Source organism: Aythya ferina, assembly GCF_964211825.1.
Source record: "Aythya ferina genome assembly, chromosome: 2".
Taxonomy (NCBI): domain Eukaryota; kingdom Metazoa; phylum Chordata; class Aves; order Anseriformes; family Anatidae; genus Aythya; species Aythya ferina.
In genome coordinates this window covers 147,716,652-147,743,230 of record NC_140297.1, presented here as the reverse complement: position 1 = coordinate 147,743,230, position 26,579 = coordinate 147,716,652, and the positions used below count along the sequence as shown (strand labels likewise).

The 26,579-nt window shown below is 41.7% G+C and overlaps 1 protein-coding gene across 10 annotated transcripts in view; it reads left to right on the top strand.

The window, feature by feature from the left end:
• The window catches only part of ENPP2 (ectonucleotide pyrophosphatase/phosphodiesterase 2), a 72,185-nt gene extending 64,867 nt beyond the window's left edge, over positions 1–7,318 (top strand). For all 10 annotated transcript variants that reach the window (XM_084511287.1, XM_084511283.1, XM_084511281.1 and 7 more), the window contains 3 exons: positions 788–920; positions 1,532–1,688; positions 6,709–7,318. In XM_084511287.1, coding sequence (XP_084367413.1) covers positions 788–920; positions 1,532–1,688; positions 6,709–6,879 — 461 coding nt within the window. In that variant the 3' untranslated portion in view covers positions 6,880–7,318. The remainder of the gene's footprint in view (positions 1–787; positions 921–1,531; positions 1,689–6,708) is intronic.
• Positions 7,319–26,579: the final 19,261 nt, after the last annotated feature.

The following is a 26,579-nucleotide window of genomic DNA, read 5'->3' as shown; positions in this document are numbered from 1 at the left end:
TTGTTTGCACACACTTCTGTTAGTGTTAAAATAAAAGGAAAAAAAAAAAAAAGAAAAAAAAAAAAGAAGGAAAACAGTGATGTAACTGGAGATCCCAGTGTGTGTTCTATCTCTGTAAACATCTTACCTTGTTAAGGTTGAGAAGGTTGCGGTCGGAGAAAGTGTTGTGCTCTTCCCAAAAGTTGTGGTTAAAATTCCCTGCTAGGCAAGCCTCTGCTTTAATGAGATGCCATGCCATAATGTGGTCATCCTAGCCTGCACCTGATTTGAAGTTAGACTTTTTGTATCCAAGAAGAATTTAACAGAAATAACACGACCTTTTTATTTCCCTGTCATTTAAACTGTTTGGTTTTTGCTTTTAATCACAGTCCTATTTCCTTTTCAGAACTTTTTTTTTTAAAAAAAAAAAAAAAAGACAAAGGAAATGTTTGGACAAAAGGGACATCAAAAGTGTGTGAATAGCTGTTTCTACCACTGGTGAAGGAACAGCAAGCTCTCTGTGCAGTGTCTAGGGCAATGCCAGCCTTAGAATGGTACTGTGCATTTCCTTTATCACTAGCTGGGGAAAAAAATCAACAGAGAACAAAGACGTCTGAATAGGGTTTATTGACCAAAACTGAATGAAGCTGCAGTAAATCTGTAAAGCTTAGTCTTTGATTTCCCCTACCACTCTGTGATGACATCCAACGGATTTTTATCTTAAATATATATATATGTTTATAATCTTGGCATGTTTTGGCTTATCCAAATGTTAGAGGTGTGTTTATGTTTTTTGTTCCCCCCACAGAGGTATGGAACTATTTCCAAAGGGTTTTGGTGAAGAGATATGCCACTGAACGGAACGGAGTCAATGTTATAAGTGGACCAGTCTTTGACTATGACTATGATGGTCTACATGACACACCTGACAAAATCAAACAGTAAGAGTTTGCATTTAAATTGGTTTGCTGTTTTATTCTCTTACTTATGACAATGCATTCTTTCCACATCACTTGATTTTTGGGGAGGAGATGTAAATTCCTGGCTCTTTCTAAAAATGATTTCTCATTAAGACTGAATGCCCTTGTAGGTAGGACAGGGATAAAAACAAGGAAACGGCAATTCAGCACGTAGCTCTTCACCTTGGCTTTGGAATGAAGTGTTTATTCATCTTTGAGATTAAGAAGATTTATGTTCCTAATCTGTTTTCTCTAAAATTCTCTAGAATTTAAGAGTTGGCAGCTGGGTACCAGAGCATACCATAGTGCTACTGAGTTAGATACTTAAGTCTTTTGTTAATTCAGTAAAGCTTTCTCTCTATTTCCCTGAACTGAAGAAGCCTTTCAGAATTGCCATGTGGTCTTTCTGTGGCACACTATCAAAACATGAGCTAACTGAAACGCTCATTTTCAGATAGAGCTCAGGAATCACACACATCTCAACAAAGTACATGTTTCCTCACGCATAGGGAAGGAAAGACCGCACTGTTTGTGTAATCCTTCTTCCAAACAGATTAGTCCTTTGTGTACAAATGTTTGCTTTACTTTCCCAGGTTTGTGGAAGGCAGTGCCATCCCTGTTCCTACTCATTACTACGCCATCATAACCAGCTGCTTAGATTTCACTCAGCCAGCTGACAAGTGTGATGGACCACTCTCCGTTCTCTCATATATTCTTCCCCACCGGCCTGACAATGATGAGAGCTGCAATGTAAGTTCTGTTGCCTTGCTGTTGCCCAATGGTGAATAGTCCCTGAGAAATGTGAATTCCCATTCTTGTTAGATGCTAGTGCTCACTGATGTCTTAAATGAAAGCATGGGGTAGTGACTCTATTAAGTGTCACGTTCAACTCACTGGACAAGAGCACTCCTCCGTGACAAATAGAAGTATCAGAGAAAACATGGAACTACTACTGAACCTAAAATTGTCTGGAAGAACTGACATACAGTAGGTTGGCAGTAAACAACCTGTGGGCTTCTATATTTTGGCAGACACTGTCAGAGTAACCTCAGAGCAGGTTGGGAAGGGCTGTGTGCGTAGATGTATTGTCCTGGCAGCCAGCCTGATGTTTTTATGGAGGTCTATTTCCATACGCAGGTACAATATAATCTGTCTACTGTGGCAGTCTGGATGCATCAGACAGCATGATTACATCCAACCCACACAATATTAAAACTATACGCTGAAACCTGCTGAAGGTGGAGTGCCGGCAGCTCTTGCTGTTTCCAGCCCATGTCTTGATTCCAGGGAAGAGTTTGGATTCTCTTTACCAGAGAACAGAGGTGACCAGACACCCTCCTTGTTCCCTTCCTATCATCTTTTGGGATGAAAAATCTTACAGTGTAGAAAACTTGGTGAGGTACAAAGGCTTCAGTTTGGTCAGAGCTGCAGAAAGCAACGCAAACGCTCTGTAGCTGATTGTGTGGCAGGAGAGCCAGTCGGGTCCCTACGGGTTCTGGCGCTCTGCAAGGACAGCAGTGCTCCCAGGCAGCTGTATTTAGACTTGTCCTTCCGCCTGAACTTGTTCTCCCATTACACAGCTGTGCGGATTCCTGCACACAGACGCCTCACTATAGGCTGCCAGGAGTCTGTTTCCTGAATGAACGCATTAATGTTATGAATTTTGTATTGGCACAAAAAGTTAAGACTCCTATTCCAGCTACAAGCAGAAATAGTCATTCCAACTCTGTACACAATTCACCTGGAACACTGTTTCTTTCTCATTCATCAAACATCGCCTGCTTTCAGGTCACTCTTTTCAAAACCACGCTTTTGGAGCAGTACCCCTCTCTCTTGAGCCGTTCTGGCTTCCTTCTGTTTAGACTCTTAGCTGCTTTGGGCAGAGATGTCTTCTACCAGAAGGCTTAGAAAGTCCTACATATATTTCATTGTGCTTTTTTTTTTTTTTTTTTTTTTAATTTATTTTTTAAATTTTTTTCCTGGATTGCCTTTGTCTGAATCAAGGTCTAGTTGGTGATCTGGAAGTTACTGTCTGGCAGTTATCTGTCCTTGTATTTCTGCCCATATGTGATATTTTCTTTTCCCTATATTGTGTGTCATTGTGCTTTTAAGCTGCTGAAATCATTTTTTATGAAATGCATAGAATAGTGGCCTTTTTTGCTCTTTGATTTCCTACATTCCAACTCAGGCTTCTTTTCTTTGTAGGTCATGCTACCTATTGAATTTGTATTTACTGTTCTGGGTGCAACTGCAGCACTTCTAAAAGGTCATTAGTGAATATTGCTCTCTGCTTGACATAGTAAAGTAACACTCCAGAAATATTTAAAATTAGCTCTTGAGCGAAAATTTGGTTAGGCAAAATTTTGTCATTCTGATAGAGTTTCAGTCTTACTTTTGCACATGGTATTCCATCTGATTTATTCAAAGAAGTGACTGTGTAAAACCTCACGTAGTTCACGGATGAAATGCGTGGGATAATATAAGAATTTTCCCTTAACCTCTCCACAGCTTTCTTTTCAGATGTGAAGAAATATTAGCTTTCCCCTACTCTGCTCTTGTTTCACACGTTTTCTTCACATGGCCGTTGGAGAACACCACTACTCCTCTCATTAGAATTTGTTCCATCTCCAAACTATGTTTATTCATGGTGAGGTTATACCCATTTCTTCTTATGTCAACATTTTTCTATGGCTTAAATAGCCCTTCACTGGTCTTCTTTGGGATTTACCCCTGCTGGTGATTTATGACGATTCTCAAGGCATACACTTTTCTCTATTCATGGGTGACCCAGGATCTTTTTTGCTCTTCTTGTAAGAGAGAATGATCATTTCAGTAGCCTTCCCGTGTATCTTTTCCAGTCTGATTTTTTTTTTTTTTTTTGGAACACGAATGAGATAAAGTATTCCAGCTGAGATCTCAAAATGGAAATGTTTTTCTTTCTACTTCACACAACTCCTGATATTATCTAGGATTCTATTTTCTCATAGATGTATTATTGGTAGTTCACAATATCCTGTAATAAACCAGCACATCCAGAAACAATTCTCCTATCTGCTATTTCACATGAAAAACTCCCAGCATAGCAGAAATTCTTGCCAAACAATTTGGATAACACAATTTCACACCATACCAGGGATTCCCCCATCTGCATCCTACAGTATGGCATTCCAGTCTTCCTCTGCATTGATCAGAGCTTCCAATTGTTTTTTAGTAGCAAACTAATGATCTTGGCACAAAAAGCACGTAAGAAAATATTAAATAAAATCCTTTCCAAGATCAAAGCTGGAGGAACTGTTGGAAGCTTCCTACAGGCCCCTATTTCCTTTTCAGCAGAAACTTTAAATTTTCCTTTCAATGAGCAAGTTCCTCAACCACCTATCCACATTCTGGGCATCTTCAGCTTTCTAGCTAACAACTTGATATTCAGAGAAATGGATATCACAGCAGTTCTTTTATCTAGAATATCTGGCATCTTTTCAAATGGATTTTATGTTAACTTTATAATTTATTGTATATCTCTATTTGTCTCCATGTTCTTAATAGTTGTTTTTTTCCTTCTAAGACCTGCTGTAGTACTGAGGTGAGACTAACAAGCACAGATGGATAAAACTGCATGGATAAATCCACAGATCGATAAACTGATGGATAAAACTCATTTTCAATTTACACACTTCATTTGTTGTTCTGCAGTAATACAATACCATGTTAGTTGATCACTGTGCTTAGAATCTGTGCTGTTGGACATGTCATTTCATGGGCCAGTTATGAAATGCAAGAAACAAAATTTGACCAGTTCTTGAAACAAAATCAGACCCGTTGACTGATCTTCTAAGCTCATGCAAATGCTATGTTCCTGGACTTGGTTTAAAACCATCCTCATGATCCTGTGATTTATTCATATTGCAGTTCTTTTGCAAACTCTTAGGAGTCACCATCCCTGGAAGTCTTCAAAAGACGTTTAGATGTAGAGCTTAGGGAAATGGTTTAGTGGGGACTGTTAGCGTTAGGTCAGAGGTTGGACTCGATGATCTTGAGGTCTCTTCCAACCTAGAAAATTCTGTGATTCTGTGTGTGATTCTGTGACTTGTCCTCATATTTGAAAGACTGAGCTATGAAGCAATGGGACTTTCCTCTGAGTTCTGCCAAATGCAGGTTTCCTGTACAGGAGAAAGTCTTGAAGACAAGAGAAATGCCACAGTGATTGCATTTAACTTCGTTGAGATCAATGTACAGACCAGCAGTGTGATCGGTTTAACTGGGGATTTCCTGTGGCCACATGATGCCACACGGTGTTCCTGGAGCATGGTGTCACAGGCTGTGGAGAATGTTCCCTTCTTTTCCCTTTTAATCTACATCTCTGTTTTCATGCTCCAGACATGGTTTGGGGCCTCAGATTGCTACCAGCATGCAGAGGAAAGTGGTTTTGGAGCTGAAAAGCTTCAAAACAGATGAGTGTTGACTGGGTCATGGATGTTTGCTTTAGAGCAGCTGGTTGTGACTTAACTGGTACTTCATGTTCTCTCTGTGCAAATGATCAGGCTCACCCGCCTGGCCTTTACAGAGTGACCCACAGCCTAGTCTGTGGTACATCTACTGCTTTGGGTAGGTTCTGGCATGGCTGGCTTAGTTTTTATCGGCAGAAGGATTGTTTTGAAGGAGAACCTCCTCTGAGACAGTCAGAGACTTATTTCAGGAGCAAGCCCGGAAAGAAGAATTGTATCAGCAATATTTCCAGGTACACAGGGTCCAAATGCCCCAAGGTACAACCTCTCCATTTCTAATGTGTGTCCCAACTGTGGTACAGACGTACCAGCTTGTGAGGCCAGCGGGGGAAAAGTCCTGTTTGTTCAGTGCTTTTCCCATGTCTGCTCACCACCAAGCAGTCCCCAGGGTTGGCTGGGACATGTCACCGGGCTGGTTCAACTCAAACAACCTGTAACTGCAGGGTTTTGCAGGGTTGGTTTTTCTGATTTTTTTTTTTTTTTAGTGAGCTAAATTAGGTTGTGGATGGCTCCAACACACGCTGGAGCTGGCACAAGGTGTGCAGCAGGGAGCTGGTACAGTGGCTCCCTGCGTCTCTTGGAGCAGTTCCCTAAGGGAGATTACATCCATGCAACCCAACCCCGTCACTCTGGCAGCACCTTCCTGATTGTTTTTCATATTGGGAAATGATTAGTGAAAGGTTTTTTTTGTTTGTTTGTTTTATTTTTTTTCTATCATGAATAATACGTATGTTTTAATAACAGGACTTTACAGCTACAAATGTCCCAACTGTGTAATGGATCATAAAGGTCTACTAACAGTAAGGTGGAAGGATTAAAATAATACTGTGTTACTGTGTTAGATGATGATCAGATGAGAATGTATTTAGGGGTAAGGTTCAAAGGTAAGCAGCCTAGAATTTGGGCTTTGGTGATGCAGAACAGTTGATCAATATGGAGCTCTTTCTGAGACATAAAAAAATATGTGGTGGCTTTCTAAAAGTATATGGCTGTTCTTCTGAAACACCTGCAACATGGGGGCCAGCTTTTCTCAGACGACTATGGTCCTTGTCTCCCTCTGTCCTAAATGGTTCCCAAAATAAAACTTCATCTTTCCTGTGAAGTCTCAAATCTGTTTTCTTTGAACTCATTTACCTGAGTTGTTTTTGAACAGATTACAGAGATTGTTCAAATCAACCTGATGTTTAGAAAACTTACCTTTCCTTAAGAGTTGATTTGTGACATTGCATTTTATGAACTTTTCTTTTTCTTTTTTTTTTTTTTTTCAGAGCATGGAGGATGAATCAAAGTGGGTTGAAGATCTTCTTAAGATGCACACTGCGCGGGTGCGTGACATCGAGCAGCTCACAAGCTTGGACTTCTTCCGAAAGACCAGTCGCAGCTACACAGAAATCCTCTCCCTAAAGACATACCTGCATACGTTTGAAAGTGAAATTTAGCTTTCTAACCTTACTCAGTGCATCCTTTTATCAACTGGTGTATATTTTTATATTGTTTTTATATTTATTAATTTGAAACCAGGACATTAAAAATATTAGTATTTTAATCCTGTATCAAATCTTAAATATTAAACCCTTGTGTCATTTGTTTTGTTTCTCTAATGTTTAATATAGGTATGTCTCTTGGTTTATTTAGTAGCGCTTGTAATACTGCAGCTTGTCCTTACTCCAAGCTTTTAAGTGGTGCTGCAGGATTTGATACGTGAATCAAGGAAATATTAATTTCCCATGCTCCTTTACCACAGTTGTAGTCCTGTACTTTGTATCAAAATACTGAACATGTAAAATTACATTCATTTACTGTTGACTATGTGACAGACATATTTAAACCCTATAGACAAATAGCATCTTAAATATAATAAACCACACATTCAGTTTTTTTAATGTCTTTTGATTTCCTTTCACAGGGACATTCAGAGGGACTTGTTAACAGCTGAGTGCTGCCAGATTTTTCACATTCACCTTTCTCAAGAGTTTAGGTTTTCTGGTAAGAGGAATGACAGGAGCCCAGGTGCCCTGCCCCAGTAGTCAGCAGTGAGAGCATAAAGCAGGCATCTGCAGTAGTAATTACTGGTTAGGTTTTGCTGTAGGGGCAGAGCTGGAAAAGGAGGTAGGTTGGTGTCACAAGCTCACCAGGAGAACCCTACACTTGGGGCCACTTGGCCCTGGTCTTGGGCTCTGGGAGGGTATGAGCTAACAACATCCATCCACTGTTATCCATTGGGCTGTGTCACATCCCTCCTCCCCCACTGCTGGCCTGGGATGGTGCCTGGGAATCCCTTCTCTGTTGTTCTTTGTTTTGGCTTCAAAGGAAGCTGAGATAAGGTCAGTGTGGAAGGAGGTGGCATTGCCAAAAACCCCAGCAATGGGCTGTTAACTAGGAGAAGAAAGTCTGATTTTCTGCATGTATTTCTAATGGTCAGAATGTGCAGAGCTTTCCCCTAATCTGAGGCTGAGTCCAAGTCCTAATGCCAACCCCCATTCCCAAAGGAACCTTCTTGGCCTGATTGCACATATGTAACTGCATGTGACCCCTATGCAGTGCATGTGATTTACATCCATCATCTGGTCAAGCAAGCCAAGTCTTTGCTGGTTACTTCTGTGCAGATGCAGTCTCATAATTGTGGCAAGCCCTTAACACGTCACCGATGGCACAATCCCAAGCTAATGGAAAAGATGCTGTTCTATACTGGTATCTAGATAAGGCCTGATTGGGCTTGGACAGTTTTTATACAAAGTGTATGGTATGTGTATGGTTGTGTAGTTAGAAGATGTAAAAGACAAATTATTGTATAGAATACTTGTTGAGGGATTTGGAAAAAGAATAAGGCTGAAACAACTGGTGACTATTACAAAGCCATCATTTGGGGTTGCAGAGTTATCTCTCTATTCCAAAGTGGTTTGCATCTGTTTTCTCTTGGAGGGCTGGCTGCAAATGTAGGAGGAAAGTGTGAAGGGGTGGAAAACATCTCAGCCATGTACACAGATGAGTAGTCAGGTCTCTTAAGTAAAATTAATCTGCCACAATTTTAGCAACTTATATCCGTGTAGCATCCATCTAATAGAAAGTGGTAAACCAGAATTAGTCATGTTAACACTGATGATTTATCATCACAATATTTTAGTTCTTCTGACCAGTAGGATGAAGTCTTATTATGCTAGGTGCCAAATTCTGTTTAAATGAGAAGAGCACCAAATACAAGTGCTCTAAAATCCCCCCCAAAATGTTAGGATGGAAATTCTGATAACTACATACAGCTTTGGGAAACATCCTATTCTTGCAACTTAAAAATTGTCTCTTGTGGTTGTCTGGTAGCACAGAAATATTTTTCTGTAAGCTTTTGGCAGGGCTTCCTGCCATGATAAACTTTACATTCTTACATCTGCTACAAAGGGTATTTCCTCTGGATTTAAAAGTCTTCAGTTAAGACTTAACTTCTCCAACACTGACTTTAGCAATGTGATTATTCATAAACTAAACCCAAGACCACCACTACTGTGGTGCTTTGACATCCATCAGTTGCTTTTTTTTAGTTTGTTTTTCTTAATACAGCTTCAAGGAGCAGTTCCTTTATTTTCTTTCAGAATAAGATGATATTTATATCAACAGAATATTTAAGCTCTGAAAGATATTTTCTTCATGTGCTTAGACAAATTTGCTTCTGAAATACAGTTACTAAAATTTGTTGGGAGAGCTGGTTTAACTGTCTCAGTTTCACTAAGGAATGATTAGTGTGTAGGCAAGTGTGATTTTTATTTTTTTATTATTATTATTTTTTTTTTACTCAGTTGCTTGCTGCGAGAATAAATACTGGGAATTTCTGCTCTACTTACTTCTCTTCAGCCCTTGGCCCCATGCTGCTGTATGGTATTGCTGTTTTATTTTACCATGCTGGCAGAAGTAGCTGTGCTGGGGAATGTTTGTGGTGACCTCTGTGAATTGCATGTTCTTTTTTCTTGTTGAAAGATGTCTTATCAACAAAAAAGCTCCAGTGCAAAGCTAAAGCCTTGTAAATCCCCCTAAGCAATACAGGCTCTGTAGGAACAACAGACTTTTTAAAGCAAACTTGTAATTTCCCTTTCGTATTCATCGGGGCGAATGTTAGCTGAGGGCAGCGTGTAGGAAGGAACCCCTCTGCTTTCCGTTCATGTTTGAGCATTCTGAAAATCTGAAATACTGTTTGCTTCTGTTGCATGTTTCCTTTCTTGATATTACTTTGGTTTCTGGAAGAGGTCCACTGAGGAGAACAAGCACTGAATTTGTCTGTCAGGCAAACACCAGTTTTGAGGGTTTGGGTAATTACTGTTTGCAATTGGTAATGTAAATGTGGGGCTTGTTTAATGAGTTAGAGGCAGTTCAGTTGAGCAATTGTCAAGGCAACAAAAGCCGTAGGTGTTCTGCACACCTAACAAAGTTCTTTTGCTCTGGGAAAAAATCCTCTGGAGGTAGTTATGCAACTGGAATATCCCTGCTAAGGGAAACTGTTACTTTTTTTAACCCCTTTTTCACAATCGCATACCAGAATGGAATTAAAATCAGTAGTAGATAAGCACTGAGAACAGGTCAAGTAACCTGACCAAAGGTAGGGTATGGTTAAGATGGCAAAACTATAGCAAAGGACACCATCCTGTACTCACAGAGCTAACATAATTACCACTGATTATTATTAATTATTATTCTCTCCTGGTCAGCTAACAGTTTGATTAGATACATACTCTCTGTTTGCTGTTAATTCTCTGCTCTTCATTCCCAGTCTTTAGTCCCTTTGTGGTGTTAGATGCAGCGTTAAACTGTTTCTGCACTTGCTTGGGTATTGACAGTTTTGGTAATGGAAGATCTGTTTGTACAATGCTATAAAGCACTTTGAGCTCAAGGAATGAGAAAAAATTTAAAATAAAACTATTAGGTCTGTGCCATCTTGTGAAGGTTTGCCAGTATTCACGGGGGTATCATATAAGTTACATGTAAATATCCATGTTTAATTGGCCAGTGTCACTGTGTCCCTGGGGGCTGCTACAAAACAAGCCTGTTTCCAGCTTCTCAGTGCTTCATGTGCAAACAGCTGGTCTGCTGCAGGTCATGAAGATTTTAACAAATGAAGGAAGGCCAGAAAAACGGCAGCAGTTATAGAGATCTTCCTAAAGATAGGAAGTTGCCCGTTTCAGGAGACAGAAGGTGGAAAAGGTCCAGGAGATGCTGGCAGAAGGGAATGGGGGCTGGAGAAGATTTATTTGGAGGATCTCTAAAGTTCCTGTTCCTTCCCCCTCCATCCAGCCTCTTCTGATAGACCAGTTCTTCACGTACAACAGATGAAATAGTTCCCTACTTTTTCTGCACAGAGCCAGAAAACAGAAAGCTTTTCAGGAAAGTTGAAGGAGTTCCCCTCTGAAGTTGTCACTGGTTGCAGTAGCAGCACATGAGTTCTGGCAGGGTTGGGGCCTATGCAGTGAGGACAGAGTGCAAGATCTAGCCAAAAAGACAGGGATTTGTAGCAGCTGAAGCTGATGTTGCAGTGATCCTTCACTTAAGTTTCACATCCACCCCAAATGTCTTTAATTAACTTTAAATTTGCATCATAGAGCAGTTCTGCTTAGCTCAGCTGCTCTCTGTGGGAGATGGAGGAGATGCTGCTCCTGGTGCTAAGCAGCATGAGAAAAATTTTTCTGTGACTCTAGTTTCCATGTCCCTTGCTCCAGTCCCACACAGCCGTTGCACTTGACCTGAGACACACACAGTACATTCAATGCTAATAAGAGTATTCTCTGGTCAGGACAGACCTGCCAGCAAATGATTAGTACCAAGTTAACTGTACATCTTCCAAGTGGGGCCATACATGTTTGAAATGTTTAAAGTTCAAGACAGGAGAAAAAAAAAAAAAAAAAAGACACTTTAAACATTGTGGAAAAATACCTAATCTCGTTTCTTTGCACTTGTTGTGTAAATATAAGATAAGAGTGCTATTCCCAAGGTTACCGCAAACAGCCCATCACTACAGAGTACAAACTAACATTTACTAAAATGTATGTTGACATAAAAAGCAGCATTGCTGCAGTCAACTGCAGTAAATGAAACCACAGCTTTCTTTGCTTTTACAAATCAAAAGTTTGGAATGTAACCTCCTCAGACCAGCCTTCACAAATTGAGATCTCTACCCTGCTATTAGCATCCACAGTTTGTGCATTGTTGTTCTGGAGCCTTACCTTGTCCCACTGCTTTCTAAATGCGGTAGGGAAAGGCAGGTGGAGGTCACCCTGGTTTCATCTGCAGGTTTCACCATGGAGAGAGATCAACAGGCAAAGAAGTTAGTGATCGTGGATTAGCACAGCTGTAACTGATTGACCCTAAAACTGGAATTTACTAGAAAAGAGGTGGGAATATTTGTTATCATAAACCCTCAATAGAAAAGGAGGAAATCCTTTTCAGAGGATGTTTTCCTGAGAAGTTTTCTGTTTCCTGTGCAGAAAGTAGGGAACTATTTCATCTGTTGTATGTGAAGAATTGATCTATCAGAAGATGCGGGGAGAATAGGGACTTTATAGACCAGCCAAATAAATCTTCTCCAGCTCCTGTTCCCTTCAGCATCTCCTGGACCTTCAAAATATTCTGCATCTTCTGTCTCCTGAAGTGTGCATCTTCCTATCTTATCTCTTTATTTATCACTACTATTTTTTTTTCCTGGCCTTCCTGTTTACTTCCAGCTTTGATCTGTTCACTGTCTCCAAACAGCTCTGGCACTAGCCTAGCCAGTGCAATTTCTGTGCATATGCACCTCTCTACAGAAGGGATTGTTGCCAGCTCTTCTAGCTTTTAATTCTGTCAGGTTTTGCACACTCCTGCAAGAGGAAAAGATGTGGATGTATCTCCAGTTTCTCCTATAGTACAATTAAACCCATGGGACCAGCTTTTGCAGGTGAAAACCCTCTTCAGAGTGGTTTTGGAAGTGACTTCTGCCTGTGCATGTAGCTTTGCAAGGAGGCATTTAATGTCATTGAAGGTAGGATGTCAACCAGAAGTTCTCCACGCAGGCCTTGACCAACTAGTCAGTTACTAACAACTGACAAAATACCATTTTTCTATGAATAATGTAAATATTTTCTCCTCTGGGAATGTGAATTTTGAGTTCAGTCCAGCTAAGTCAGAGGCTGGGAACTGTCTCAGCATTGACTTCAGTGGGAATTGTGTCAGACCATCTCCTCCACCCCTTTTTGTCTGACAAATTCCCTAGGATGGTGTGATGGCTGTAGTTTCACATGCCCTCTTCCTGATATATATTGTCATTTGTGCTTTTAGTTCTTTCTCTACTGATAGCTGGCTGTTGGGATGTGTTTTGGGGTGCATGGGTGTGGCGTTCTGGGGAACTTCAGGGTCAACAGCAACTGCACTGTTCTCTTTCTCCTCTGTCATGCAACCACATGAACAATTCTCACTGCCCCTCTCACTTTATCGGATGCTCCACTGCCTTGACCACAAATGCCTTCCTGTGGCCAAGGATCTCTGGGTGAATTCATGGTCTGTAGTGCATTCCCTGGCCGCACTTGAAAGATCTATAGAAAAGGACAGTATAAATGGGGATACGAGAAAATGGCCTCATGTTGCACCAGAGGAGGTTTAGATTGGGTTTTAGGAGGAATTTCTTCATAGGAAGGGTGGCTAGGTGCTGGGACAGGCTGCCCAGGAAAGTGGGGGAGTCACTGTCCCTGGAAGTGTATAAGAGACGTGGATATGATGGTTAGCAATGTGGTTTAGTGGTGGACTTGGTAGTGTCAGGCTGATGGTTGGACTTGATTATCTTAAGGATCTTTTCCTACGTAAATGATTCTATGAAACAGGTCACAGTTGGTGTTTTATCTTCTGGCATGCTGTCCACTCTGTGTGGGCTGCAGGCTGGTCAGATGTTGATGGTCCTCTCTCACGTGAGAAAAAAGTAATGTCCAGACATTATCCACTATGAAAAAACCATTTGATTTCAAAGTTTCTCCTTAATGGTAACACTAGAAGAAATAAGACCCGACATTTTTTAGTGTTCCTATTATGGCAATAAAGAAGTCTTCAGGAAAATAGTTCCTTTTGTTCATTTCAGCTGGTCTAGCAGGCATCCAGTCTGAACTAAGGATGCCACTCCATGGCTTTCATCTTCCATGCTTCATGATCTATTTCTAGCCTTTCTCAGAAGGTTTCCATATGCATTTATGAAACCTGGGAGCCCCCCGGTGGTCAAAATCACGAGCTATTCTGGTTGTTACCCCAAATCTGATGTAGTTCTTAATCCAGTTCTAAACTTAATTCTTGGAGTAATCACTGCAAAAAGATTCAATTGGTTGAAAAAAATGAAATCTGGATGGTTTTCTGCTTCTTTGGAGATGACCTTGTTACACTTCACTCCTCTTGGTCCTTACTTGATGCTGCCTTCATCTCTTTCCCAAGACTGGGGGATTGCCTGTTATTTTATCTTTTATTTATTATATATTCCCTCTATAATTATATATAATATATATAATTATATATTCCCTCTATGCTACTCCTTCCTGTCAGCTGTCCCACACAGGATATCTAGCTAGGTTCTCATCACAAATCTGTCTGAGGATGTTCCAGTTGTGCACTGAATAATGTTGTTACCAGATATTCCATGCTTATTGTCTCATTGTCTTCAAAATTGGAAATGTATGTGATTCAGAGAGCTTTGGTGTGCCTAATTTTCACGTTGCTCTGAAGTTGGAGAAAATGTTCTGTGATTCCTTGGGGAGTTATTTTGTTGTTTTTGTCCAGTCCCCTGGGAAAAATTCTCCTTCATGGGAAATTGCTTGTTTTTAAAAAGTGTTTCATGGTAGAAGATAAGCAAATGTGTCAGCTACCTGGAGCAGGTTTACAAGGGAGGAGGAAGAGGTGAGGTGATAATGGGGAAGGGAGAGAGGAGCAATAGCCCCTTTGATTTTGCCTTTAGCAGTTCTGATGTTGTATGTTCTTCTCTGATGTATAACCAAAGAGGGTAACAGCTACACAGTTGGGCTCATGGCTGTTTGTGCTCTACATCCCAGATCCTAGGATGGTCCCCTGGAGATGCTGGTGTCACTATGGAGTGACTTGCAGAGAAGGGCCAAGAACCTCAGCTCTTCCCAGTACTCTCCCTGCCCTGTAACATTGAAAGGCAGATGAGTAGTCATGAGAGTAAATACTCTCATGAAGTAAATACTTCAAGGCTTGTCATTTGTAACATTATAATACAGGACCTACCATGAAGTTTTGAACCTTCTAGCCTGTAGTGCAGTTACAGCATTTGAAAGTATGGAGAAGCATGGAAAATCTCACTCAGAATTTCAGCACTGAGTAAGTTTTGAAAGGCTAGCCTAGAACAACCCAGAGTTTGGAGCTTTGGTTGTACCATATGCATTACCTGATAAAGAAAGAAGTATCTGAAAGTCCACAGCGTTAGAGTCTGCACTTCTGAATTTCACCCCAAAGGGTGCACAGGTACTTTCAGAGGTGAGACTCTTTCAGTTCACTGCACTCCAACTCAACATTGAAAGAAACTGGTCTAGGAAACTGCTACTAAGAACTGAAACGAGCTGGAGGTCAAGTGGTGTTAAGCTGTTGACTTCACTGCCCTCAACTAGAAACTAGATCCAGAACAGTAATGATAAAAAATAAAAAATGACAAGCCTAAATGTGTTCATGATCAGATTTCTTCTTCTTATCCATTTTATGTCAACATCATTCTTATCTTAACAAGCTCTCCTTCCTTTCTGGTATTTAAATAACCCACCCACTCCCTACCAAAATGTATTTTTTTAAGCTGCAAGCACACCTCTTCTGAATAGAACATGAAAATGTTGCAATTGATTCCTGGAAACAAGGCTTGTTTAATTTTTGTATTTATTTTACAGATTTGGATTTATGAGATCACATGCCTATATTTTATGCCCTGGGTACCTTTGCTTAATTCTAGTTTTAGTCATAGAAAATATTATATTTCCTTTCTCTTAATTAAATGTACACCAGTAAATAAAGCTTGCACAAATAATCCTTCTCCAGCAGCCACTTAGTCCATCCCCACATAACTTAGTGCTGTTTTTTGCCTGAGGATATATTCCTGTGGGACTTTATGGAATGGCTTAACAAGTCACCACCTCCAGCAGAAGGTTACATTTCCTGGCATTGCAGAAGTGGATTGTGTGATGTTCTTGGGCTCTGGACATGGACTCTTTCAGCTGCACTGAGTTGGGTGAAGAAATCACTGCCTCCTCTCCCTGCAAGGGTTAGCGTGTCCTCTGTGCCTGCAGAATTGCTTCCCACTAATCCACTCCAGTTGGATTTACAGCTGACTTCACTGAGCAGTTTAAAATCTAGAGTAAGACCTGTTTATAGGGATCGTTTTACTTGGAAATAGGTTATGAAGCAACATAGGATATACCTAGTTAGATAACCAAAAAGAGTAATTATTGATGGAGGGGCTGAGGGACTATGGATACATAGATCTTGGACTTCTAGATATATAGATCTGGAACAACTGGAAATAGGAGAAATTCATTCTTCACAGCCCTTGTTTACTTCCAATGCAGAGCTGCCTGATTATTTTAAATCACCTTTACTAATGGTTCAAACTAACCCAGTTACCCATGTGGATGTGGGCTTGTTCTGTAGCACTATGAGGCAGCTGAGCCTGCAAAACAACTCATTACTACCCAAAAGTTCTACGGCTCTTCCACCTCATCTTCCAGTGACCTTGTGCTGGTTCCAGTCTTCATTTTATTGAGTCTTGCTCAATCCAGATCACTAAACATGCTGAAAATTAAGTTTGTTTTAGACTAAGTGATCTTCCTGCCAGTTCAGAGGGCTGGTGTGGTGCATCCCATGAGGAGGCTGCGGACAGACTTTGTCTCCTGCAAGCTCTCAGCTCAACCCATCTGGCACTTCATCCTGGGGCTGCTCCCAAAAGCAGTAACTGTGGGCTCAACCGTGGGAGATGTCAGCTGCTAACAAAGTAAACCTCTGTTGCAGATCATGACAAGTGAAAATGAGTATGTCTGTAGAGTATATCCAGATATCAAACCATCTCCTTAGCTGCAGTGGGACAGAGTTGAGCAGTTCCCACTTTTTCTTGCTGTTCTGTCTTCTAACTATCCTGTCTTCTAACACTGTCCTGCTTAAGAGAGTTTCAGGTGAAAGCATGAGGACTTTGCTTGTACAGAAGTCGTTATCTGATAGATCACAGACAGATCACACAGAATTTCTAGGTTGGAAGAGACCTCAAGATCATCGAGTCCTACCTCTGACCTAACGCTAACAGTCCCCACTAAACCATATCCCTAAGCTCTACATCTAAACGTCTTTTAAAGACTTCCAGGGATGGTGACTCCACCACTTCCCTGGGCAGCCTGTTCCAGTGTCTAAAAACCCTTTCGGTAAAGAAGTTTTTCCTAAAATCTAACCTAAAACTCCCCTGGCGCAACTTAAGCCCATTCCCCCTCGTCCTGTCACCAGGCACGTGGGAGAACAGGCCAACCCCCACCTCGCTACAGCCTCCTTTAAGGTATCTGTAGAGAGCGATAAGGTCGCCCCTGAGCCTCCTCTTCTCCAGGCTGAACAAGCCCAGCTCCCTCAGCCGCTCCTCATAGGACTTGTTCTCCAGGCCCCTCACCAGCTTCGTCACCCTTCTCTGGACCTGCTCAAGCACCTCCATGTCCTTCTTGTAGCGAGGGGCCCAAAACTGAACACAGTACTCGAAGTGCAGCCTCACCAGAGCCGAGTACAGGGGGACGATCACCTCCCTAGCCCTGCTGGCCACACTGTTTCTTATGCAAGCCAGGATGCTGTTGGCCTTTTTGGCCACCTGAGCACACTGCTGGCTCATATTCAGCCGACTATCAACCATCACTCCCAGGTCCTTCTCTGCCTGGCAGAGAAGGATATAGAGTTTTAAGGTAGTTGCCCTATTACCTGTTTGCTCAAGAAGACACACTACTTGACTTCTAATGTTGCTGGCAGTTACCATTGACTCCAGTAGGATTCATTCCTTGTTCACAAGCCCTGGAAATAGGGCTCTGGCTTTGCTTAGCTCCCTGTTCAGCAAAGCATTTCAGGAACTGTCTAGGTCCAGGTACGTGTCAGTGTTTGAGGCAGCTGCTGGGAATGCTCTGTGAGTGAAAAACATATTCCTCTTCAGAGTGCCAAGGTATTTCTGGCCTGGTAACAAGATCAGGCCGTTTGTGTGAGCTCCTCCCTTCCACAACCTTTGTGTCTGTAGACCTATTTCAATCAATATTACTACTGGGTGAAGGCCTGAAGAATCAGGGTTAAACAGGTGTGATAAATATGAGAGACAAGCCATCCAGAGATCTCCTTGGGGAGAGGGCCTCTGCAAATTGACATGCATAAACTGGTGGATCACTGACCTGCTTGTCAGGAGGAGACAGAAGTTGCAAACACCGTGGGTATGTTTTGGCTTCTATATGCTCATGTGTCCCGTACGTACCACTGTTCTGAAAGGAAGCCACCAGCCATGAGGAGAGGTGGGGCTGATGAGATGAAGTTTCAGCCAGTTCCACTGTACCAGACAGCATTCATGGAAAATCCCTATTACAGCACCTTATTCTTGCCTGCACAAATGTTCCCTGCAGTGTGTTCTTGCTTTGCTTTGAACAATCCCAGGGCTGGGGTTTAACCACTTCATTGGCAGTCTGTTCCCCTTCCCCACAGGGCTCCTTGTGGGATTTTTTCCTGCACCGTTATCCTCACCATTTCACAGCTTGTTTCCAGCTGAAGAGCCTCTCACTGCACGGTCCCAAGCCCATTTTAGTTATTTCTCTCTGTGGACTGTCTTACCTTTCGGTATTCAGTATTTTTGCAGGGCTGCAATAACAGGAGGAATAGTTTCTGTAGTACCTCACTGCAAGCATCAGTGTATGTAGGATCTTCTTCTGCAAACTGTACTTAACATTTAAATGAAAAAAGCTCCTATTATTACGAGATTCATCTGTGCTTCCTTTGATACCCTCTATTTGCTATATGGAAAGCAGCGTTTCCCCCTGAAAGGTGCTTAATCTCTTCCAGCCTCTAACCCTGGCTTTACACTGAATTGTCTTCAGAGCCCAGCTCTACACTGTGAATTAGTTTTCGTCCTCCCTGACCAGGTGGAGCACTGCCAAGCCATTGACTAACCACATTTATTGAGGGAGCAAGAGGATTAGTTTTACATTGTGTCCTATATGTGGTCAAAGCTTGGGATTCTCCTGGTTACCCAATCTGCACAAATTAGTAAATTTATAAGTGTAAAACAGTTCCAAGAAGTTCCTTCCCAACCAAGAGGAATTTCAGTGTGCCAGACCTTTCTAGGAAAGATGAATGTTTCGTCCTGCACAACATATTTTATTGCTAGAATAGATGAATACGAACTGTTACAGCAAAGTAAATTGAATTATATTAAATAACAGTTACTTCTCTTTGGCCTGGCTTGTTATCCAAAACCTTGGAGTCTCGAAGGCTGGCTAAGTTAAGGAGAACTGGTGTTGTTGCTCCTCTGATACTGTTTATTTCCAGGGAAGTCTTCTACAATTTAGTGAGGGGTTTGGGAGTGGTGGGGCAATGGGAAACACTGCCAATGGTGCACTCAAAATAATTCAATTTCTGTGAGTCCCATCTGTTCTGAGTGTGCCAAAGCCACTGGCACAGCACCCCTGGCCATCCCAGGGTCCCAGAGCAGATGCACTGATGAGCACAGCACATCTGCTGTCTCCTGGGACCACAGCTGGATCCAGAGCATCTCAAAGTCAGGGTTCAGAGCAGCGCCCATGTCTTTGGTGTGGAAGCTGCCTGGACAAACTCCCCAGCTGGAAAAAGAAGAGGCCTTAGGGTAGCTCAAGTCAAACCAAAATTAAAAAGTTTTGTTTTTCTAGATAAAGTAGGATGCCAGCAAAGAAGAAAATTCTTCTCGGTGTCTCTACTTTTTTCTATATCTTTTGCAGAGACACTTACCCCTTTGCAGGACAACTCCTGGGTGAAATACTGAGCAATTGTACCTGGATACAGTTGGTAGGCGTCACTATGAGACTGCCATGGCTTTAAAAATATGCCTGTTATTAGACTGTGGGTTTGATCAGTCACATCAAATCTGCGCCAGGGTGTAATACATCAGGATACATCAGTGTGTGCTCATGTCGCACTCATATACTTAAATTGGTTTAATTTTTGAGGGTACTTGAACATGTAAAGTGTTTTTCTATGATGGGTTTTGCTCTGGGGGAGAAGTGCATTGGGGTGTTGGAAAAAAATATTTATGAATTGCAAATCATTTCATGTCTTTTGGCTTGTCTGCCTGCCCTTCTGTAAAGCAGAGTGATCCTCTCATGCACTTTTGCTAGTGTTGTGAGGATAAGACAGTGTTACACTGCACTTTCTAGATAATATAGTATGTCCTGGTGCAGTCCCAGTGCTGGTACCAAATTTGACTAACATCTACTTAAGGATAATTCTCGTTATCTTGGTAACAGGGAGCTTTGTGTAAAAACACATTTGGTCTCTTACACCATGAATTACAGGATCGAACTCTTCTACACAGTGACACCAGCTGTGACTATGATACATGTTCCCTTTGGAAACAAATCACAGTTTCCAGTTTTCCAAGTCTGTCTAACCATGTCCTTGGCAAATCACTCAATCATTACTCCTAGTTCCTAACCTGTACTAAAAATAATGCAGATTGATTTTCCAGAAATGGTAACGTATGGTTGCAAACAACCTTGATCTTTATAAGAAAGTATTATGTGTGTCATCTGCAAATCACATGTATAAATTTACTTGTCTGATGCATTTCTGTATTACTTCTGCATGCTGGAATAGCAACTGTCTGCTCCATTAGTTGGAGTTTATTCCAAAATTCATAGTCTGGGGAGCTTCATGTTTGTTTATTTTCTTGTTTTTAAGTATTCTGAACTGTGGTGAATTCTTATATTCATTGATTACACACACACAGACACAAAAAAAAAAGCTTATAAAAGAAAATAATCCCATATCTCTAAGTATGTCTGCAAAATAGCAGTAATTAAAAACCCTGATATAAGGGCTTAGGATTTCATGTCCTACCAGGTAGTGAGCTTTCAGTAGAAAAACAAAGCAATCTCTGTCTGCTGATGAGATGTTTGGTACTATAAATTATCAAACAATGTAAAAAAATACCTTTTATTTTAGTTAGATAAAATTCCTTGGCTTGAGGTTGTCAGGAAAGTTGAGAAATGTGTTTCTGGAAAGTTTTGGAAGAAGGGAGAAAAAGGGAAAGTAGATTTTGATATTTTTGACTACTACTTTTACACGAGCTGGTGACTACTCTCTACTGTTAGTGCTGGTGCTGGTTTTAGCTTACAAACTTCGCGGCATTATAAAGTATCTGATTAACTATCCTAAAAACAAACACTTAACTTGCAAATGCCTTTCAAATTCTGTGTTTATTCTTTTTTTTTTTTTTTTCTTTGTATTTTTATGTAGTACATTCATGTCAACTGTTTTCTTCCCAGCATAGATGAAATTTTAAATGTCAAACCATTGAAGATCTGTAAGCTCTTAACAGCACTCAAAGTAGTTCTGAAATGATCTTAAATGCTGAATTAAAATGACTAAATGACTGACAATGAAGTAAGGAGTAAAACACATGTGTAACAGGCAGGTGGACAGAAAAAAAATTAAATGTGCAGAACGCTAAGTAGTGTCCAGGCAAAAGGTATTAATGTCAAGCTAGTACCTCTTCATAGACCTTTTATCTTTTTTTTTTTTTTTTTTTTTTTTTTTTTTTTTTTAATAAAGCAAGTTTCCCATCTAAAATTTTCTTAAGCAATGCAGGGCATAATTTAAGGTGTTCAGTTTGAGCATTGAGCAATACTCCTTGAAATAGCTGCCAGAGTGAGGGATAATTACAACAGGACTTAAATATGGGAGCATGTCTGAAGAGCATCCAATGGGATTCCCAACTATTTTGCTTCCTTATCTCCTTGCATTTTGCAGGGAAGTGCCATTACTGTCAGATCACCAAGGGAAGAGGGTGAGATGAGAGTGCTCACACAAGAGACTGGTCATCAAATAACCTGAGACAGGGAAAAAAAATCCCAAGAGGTGAGGGAAGCCCCTGTGGTGGTCCCTTCCAGCAGGATTGCTCCTTGAAGCAATACAGAATTTACAAATAAAAGCTTGGTGAACTTTCTCTATTTCTTTTCCCTGCATAGGTATTTGCAGTTAATTTTGATGGGTAATTCTACCATACTTTGGGAATCCCATCTCGTATACCAAAAAAAAGGGGTCTTGCATCTGACTTGTGTGAAATCCCCAGCTGCCAGCTGGGATTGCCCGAGGGCATTTTGGTAGCCAAGAGGCAGGGCAGGAGCTGCAGTCCCTCTAAATGTGGCAGAATCAGGTAGCAAAGCCCTGTTTGGCAGAAACTTGCCTGTGGTTGCATTTCTTCCTTTTCTGAATACCCCTTCAGTTGTTCATCTCTTTTATTTTTCTTTTATTTATTTTTTCTTTTTTGTTCCTGGGGAGAATGGACCACAAAAATATTGTTTTATGGTTTCTGTTAAGCCTTGTGGAAGGGGGCAGTAGTTGTTTTTTGGTTTGGGGTTTTTTCTTTTTCTCTTCTGAGTAACATTAAATGCCAAAGCCTGTCTGGAGAGGTGGAATCACAGTGTTGGACTAAGAGCCCTGAGTTTCTTGTCCAGGTTTGAGCCTTGGCTCCAGTCGATGTTGACTGTGAGACGAGCAGGAGATACCCAGCTCCGGGAGGTCTGTGCCTCTTCCTGAGAGCGAGCAGGTCCAGACACGGGAGGAGCTTGTAACTGCAGAGCCAGACATTACTGGAAGAGAAATTACCAGAAGAAAGTTTAAAGGAAACTCGGGATTAAATTAAGAGGGTTTGTAAACAAACTCTCTCCTGTTCATGGTGTCCTTACAGACAGGTCTGTAAAGCTTGGCCCAGCCACCTCTAAGTGGTGTCTCCAGCAGCTGCCAGTCCCTCCCCTTCCCCTTTGGACATCTCCTCCAGCTTTCTGCTCCCCCTTGGCCAAAGGAGGGATGTTCCCTCTGCTCCCTGCATCCTCCCCTCTGACACTTTTCTCCCCTTCCTAGGATTTTTGGGGAAGACGCCATCTCCCTTCCCCACAGACGACTCCGCCTGACCCAGAGCGCGGCGGCCAGGACAAGGCAAGCTGGTGGCATTTCCTCTGTGGCTTGGCCAAGTCCTTTCAGAAGAACGTAGCATATTAACATACAACCAGCTGTGAGCAAAACGCATACCATCTGTCACAGCAATTTAAAACCACTGTTCTCATGGCCTGACTTCTTGGAAGTCATTGTAAATGCCATGGATCAAGTTAGCACAGGAGTCTGGGCTTTGCAGTTACTTTAGGGATGCCTCTTCTAGGGGCAGACGAGTGTGCTTCCAGCGAGAACAAGCAATGACGTCAATGATCTTTCAAGGCTGGGGTGTCAGGCTGTGTTAGAGGCTAGATGAATTGGCAGAAAGCCTACAAAGTCCAAGAGGTCATGTGTCTGTGCGAGGTCCCAGGCCCTGCCATGTCGAAGACTGTGGGAGTAGGACGTGGAGAGTGGTGGACACTATGAGCTGCCCACCTCCACCCCAGTCACTGCTGCTGGCTCTGGGGACCAGTTATCAGCCTATAGTTTGGAAACCTGGGCCCAGTGTCAGCCTTGGGTAGGCCACACAGCTTGCTCCTGAGGTGCTGAGAGACCATCCTGTAACCAACGGCACAGTCTGTGCTGCTATGGATGTGGTGCCTAAAGGTGCACAAAGCTGCAGCATAACCTCCCAGCTCTGCAGGAAAGCACAAGGTGCTCAAACCTGTGAGAGTGACCTGCTGCAAAACATCTCCATCAGCCTGCCCAGCTGAGTGAGGTGGTCTTTTTGTCATAACTTTCACCCTCCAGGCCTCAGGGTATGGCAGACTTGGGACCTGTGGTAGGACAGGGCTGTGCACATAGCCAGAACAAGTTAATCTTCATACCTTTCCTACCATATGCTGTCCCCTGGTCCTGCTGCAGAGGCAGAGAACAGTGCTACCTTGGCCAGGCCTTTTTGAACATATTTATTATCCACTAAACTGAATTTCTGCTGTTCCATTACTTTTTCCCTCTTCTTCAGTTCCAATCTGAAAGCTCCTTATGAGATTTGAGTACACAGTGACAATGCTACAACCTCTCTTAATATTTGTAACTTCAACAGAAGATGTGTGCTTGTTTGACAAGGTCTATTTCTCATCTATCTGCTGCATTTAACTGCATTTCCTGCTGCCCCTTCACATCCACTTCTTTGCCTTCTCAGTCCCATCACGGCTATTCTGTTGTTTTGCCTGCACTCAGTGCCAGGCAGGTAAGTCCATAATTCCTTATGTTGTCCTGGTCGCCTCTTCTGAAAACTGGCCAGACTTCAATGTTCTTACAGTCCTGTTTATCAATGCTCTAAGTAACTGGAACTCACTATTAAAAATCTGTCTCCTGGCTGAGACACTTGAGTGAAGGTGATGTGCACCTGCCACTTTATTTAGGTCTACTTTTCCTACCTTTTTCATTACTGCATTTCACCAGCACCCCAGTCAGCACAGTACAGGACTCAGACTCCTGTTTTCCTCCAGACACACACACAAAATATCGTAAAAATAAAAGGGAGGGAGGAACATTGCTAATATCTTCAATTATGATTCGTAGTTCTTCTACTTTTACTATCTGACAGTGAATAATTACTACTCTTAGGTGGCTTTTTTCCCCTTGTATACTTCAGAAAAAAGTCACTTCCCAGTGTAATTCCGATGGCCACACAGTCCCCTTTGTGTCCCGTTGCTTCCCGTTCCAGTCATGTACCTTTGCTGGTGTCTGATGCACAGTCGTTTTCAGCAGTTCCTTCCTTATTCACTATGATATATGTGTTTTTGGTTTGTTTAATATTCTGTTGCTGGGAGAATGGTGGAGGGGGATTGTTTGTGGAGGTTTTCACAAAAGCTGATTTAATTTCCTCTCTAAGCCAGCTTGTGCATTTGTTTTGTTTTGCTTTTGTTTTTAACTCCACTTGACCTCTTTTGTGCAATGTGAGAATGTGCCTTTTGGGGCATTTAGAAAATTGTGTTTAAATAGTTCCCAATTATCACTCACATTTTCCCTGTTTAAATTCTGTCTCAGAAATAATTTGGCTCGTAATTGTTTTCAGCTTTGTGTAATTGGACGTCTTGAAAGCACTAAGTGTATAGAATTGCTGGTTTGGATTTCATTTGGGTTGCATGAAATAAATGTAAACCAGCCCTTCCAATCCCTTCCTTTGTAACTGTCAAGACAAGTCTAATCCCTGTGTTACCTTGAGTTGGCTGCTACTTTTTTTTTATGTAAGAGTTTCTGTAGGTGTCATTACATGCCCACTCCTGTCAGAGCTGTGTGGTCTCTAGCCCTTCATATGGTGTTCTCCTGCTTACACTTGGGAATCCCCCTGCTTCCTTTACAAGCTGAAGGTGTTTCTTGATGTCCTTTAACATAATCAAGTGGGTAAGAAATGCCCCTTCTTCCACTGTTTTTCCATTGCTGGTAAGAAGTGGAGAAGTGGAGAAAGAGGAGTGGATGATCTGTGACAAAAAGCAAATTAATGTTTCCCCTTGCCTTACCGTGGTGAAAGTGGCATTGTGAATTTGTGTCTTGCTGCTTTTTGTAAGAGAGCTCCAGTTTTGCACAGCCTTTTGCTGCAGTAGAGGGGGATCTGCTGATGGTGGCTCCTGCTGCAGGTAGCCCTACAGCATCCCTGGAGCGAGAGAAAGCGATAGCTGCTCCTCATCTTAGTAGCTTTGCTTGCTTCAATTTCAGCTGCACTGAATAGTTCACTAAAATAAATTTATATTTTTAAAGAAAAGATGAGACCCCATTCCACATCCATGTCATTCAACATGTTGTTGCCTCTGGGTTAGGAGGGAATTTAAATGGGGTCTCCTGCACCCGCCATGGGCTTATTTCTCTGGATGCTTCTGAAGGCTCACACAACACAAGATTTACCCAGCCACAAAGTATTTATTTGCTTATTCTTTTTGTGAAGTGATTCAGTTGTTTCTCGCATGCTTTTAAACTTCTTTCCTCAACCATATTTCATTGCCAAGCATCCGGGATTTTAATTTAATGGCCTTGATTTGGTCCATAAAAATCTGTATGTTTCATGGGAGAAAAGCTCTATGCCAAAAGGGCCACTAATGAAAGATGATAACAGCCTTGCACAATGAAAGGAGGTATGGTACAGGGCAAACAAAAAGCCCTTTTACAACATTATAAGGTTGTTCCCTTCTGTTTTGCTTAAGGCTCTATTCATTTTAAACTGAATGGTGTCTCTAATTCCACACTCTCTAATTTTTCCTCCTCCGGGAAGGCATTGATCAGTATCATTGCCTGGGTCACCACGTCAGATCTCAAGCGCTGCTACTGTTTACTCCCTCCCCAGAATGCTAACTTTGGTTTATTTACCCATCATTAGTAATCCTTGAGGTTTGGCTATTTTTTTCCAAGCTGTATGATGAAAGTAATTTTCAGTCTGCTTGAAGTAAGAAGTCCACAATGTCTTTAAAAGCACAGCTGCTGAAGCAATCTACCCTACATTTGCGAAGAGGGATTTGTATGGTTTAAACATCTTTACACAGCAAGGGCAGTTGTCGTCACAGTCTCAAGTTGATCGGTCTCAGAACTTGTTCTTGGTTTCAGTTTTCTGGACAGGGCTGCCCATGACAAGTAAAAATATATAAATACTCATTAGAGCATGTGCTAGGGAAACCTTCAGTGCTTGTAGCTTCTTAGAGATTGGATTAAATAAGCAACATATGAATCATGATAAAGAGAACTACAAACAAAACACCCAAAACTGTGTGGTTTAAGAAAGGTCTCAGTTATGACCATCTCAGTTTCAGACAAAGACTTTAGTTCCAGTCAGCAGCATCCCTGGGTACTGATAATGTGGGTGCAGATAGGCAAAATCTGCAAAATCACAGCAAAGTTGTGATTTCCTCTTGCGCAGTTTACTCTGGTTTCAGGCAGGGGTGAGCTGAACCAATGTAAATTGTGGTTTCTAGCACATTTTCCTGCGTAATTAAGAAGATGGCTTAACCACAGCAGCTGCAGGGGCTGAATCTTG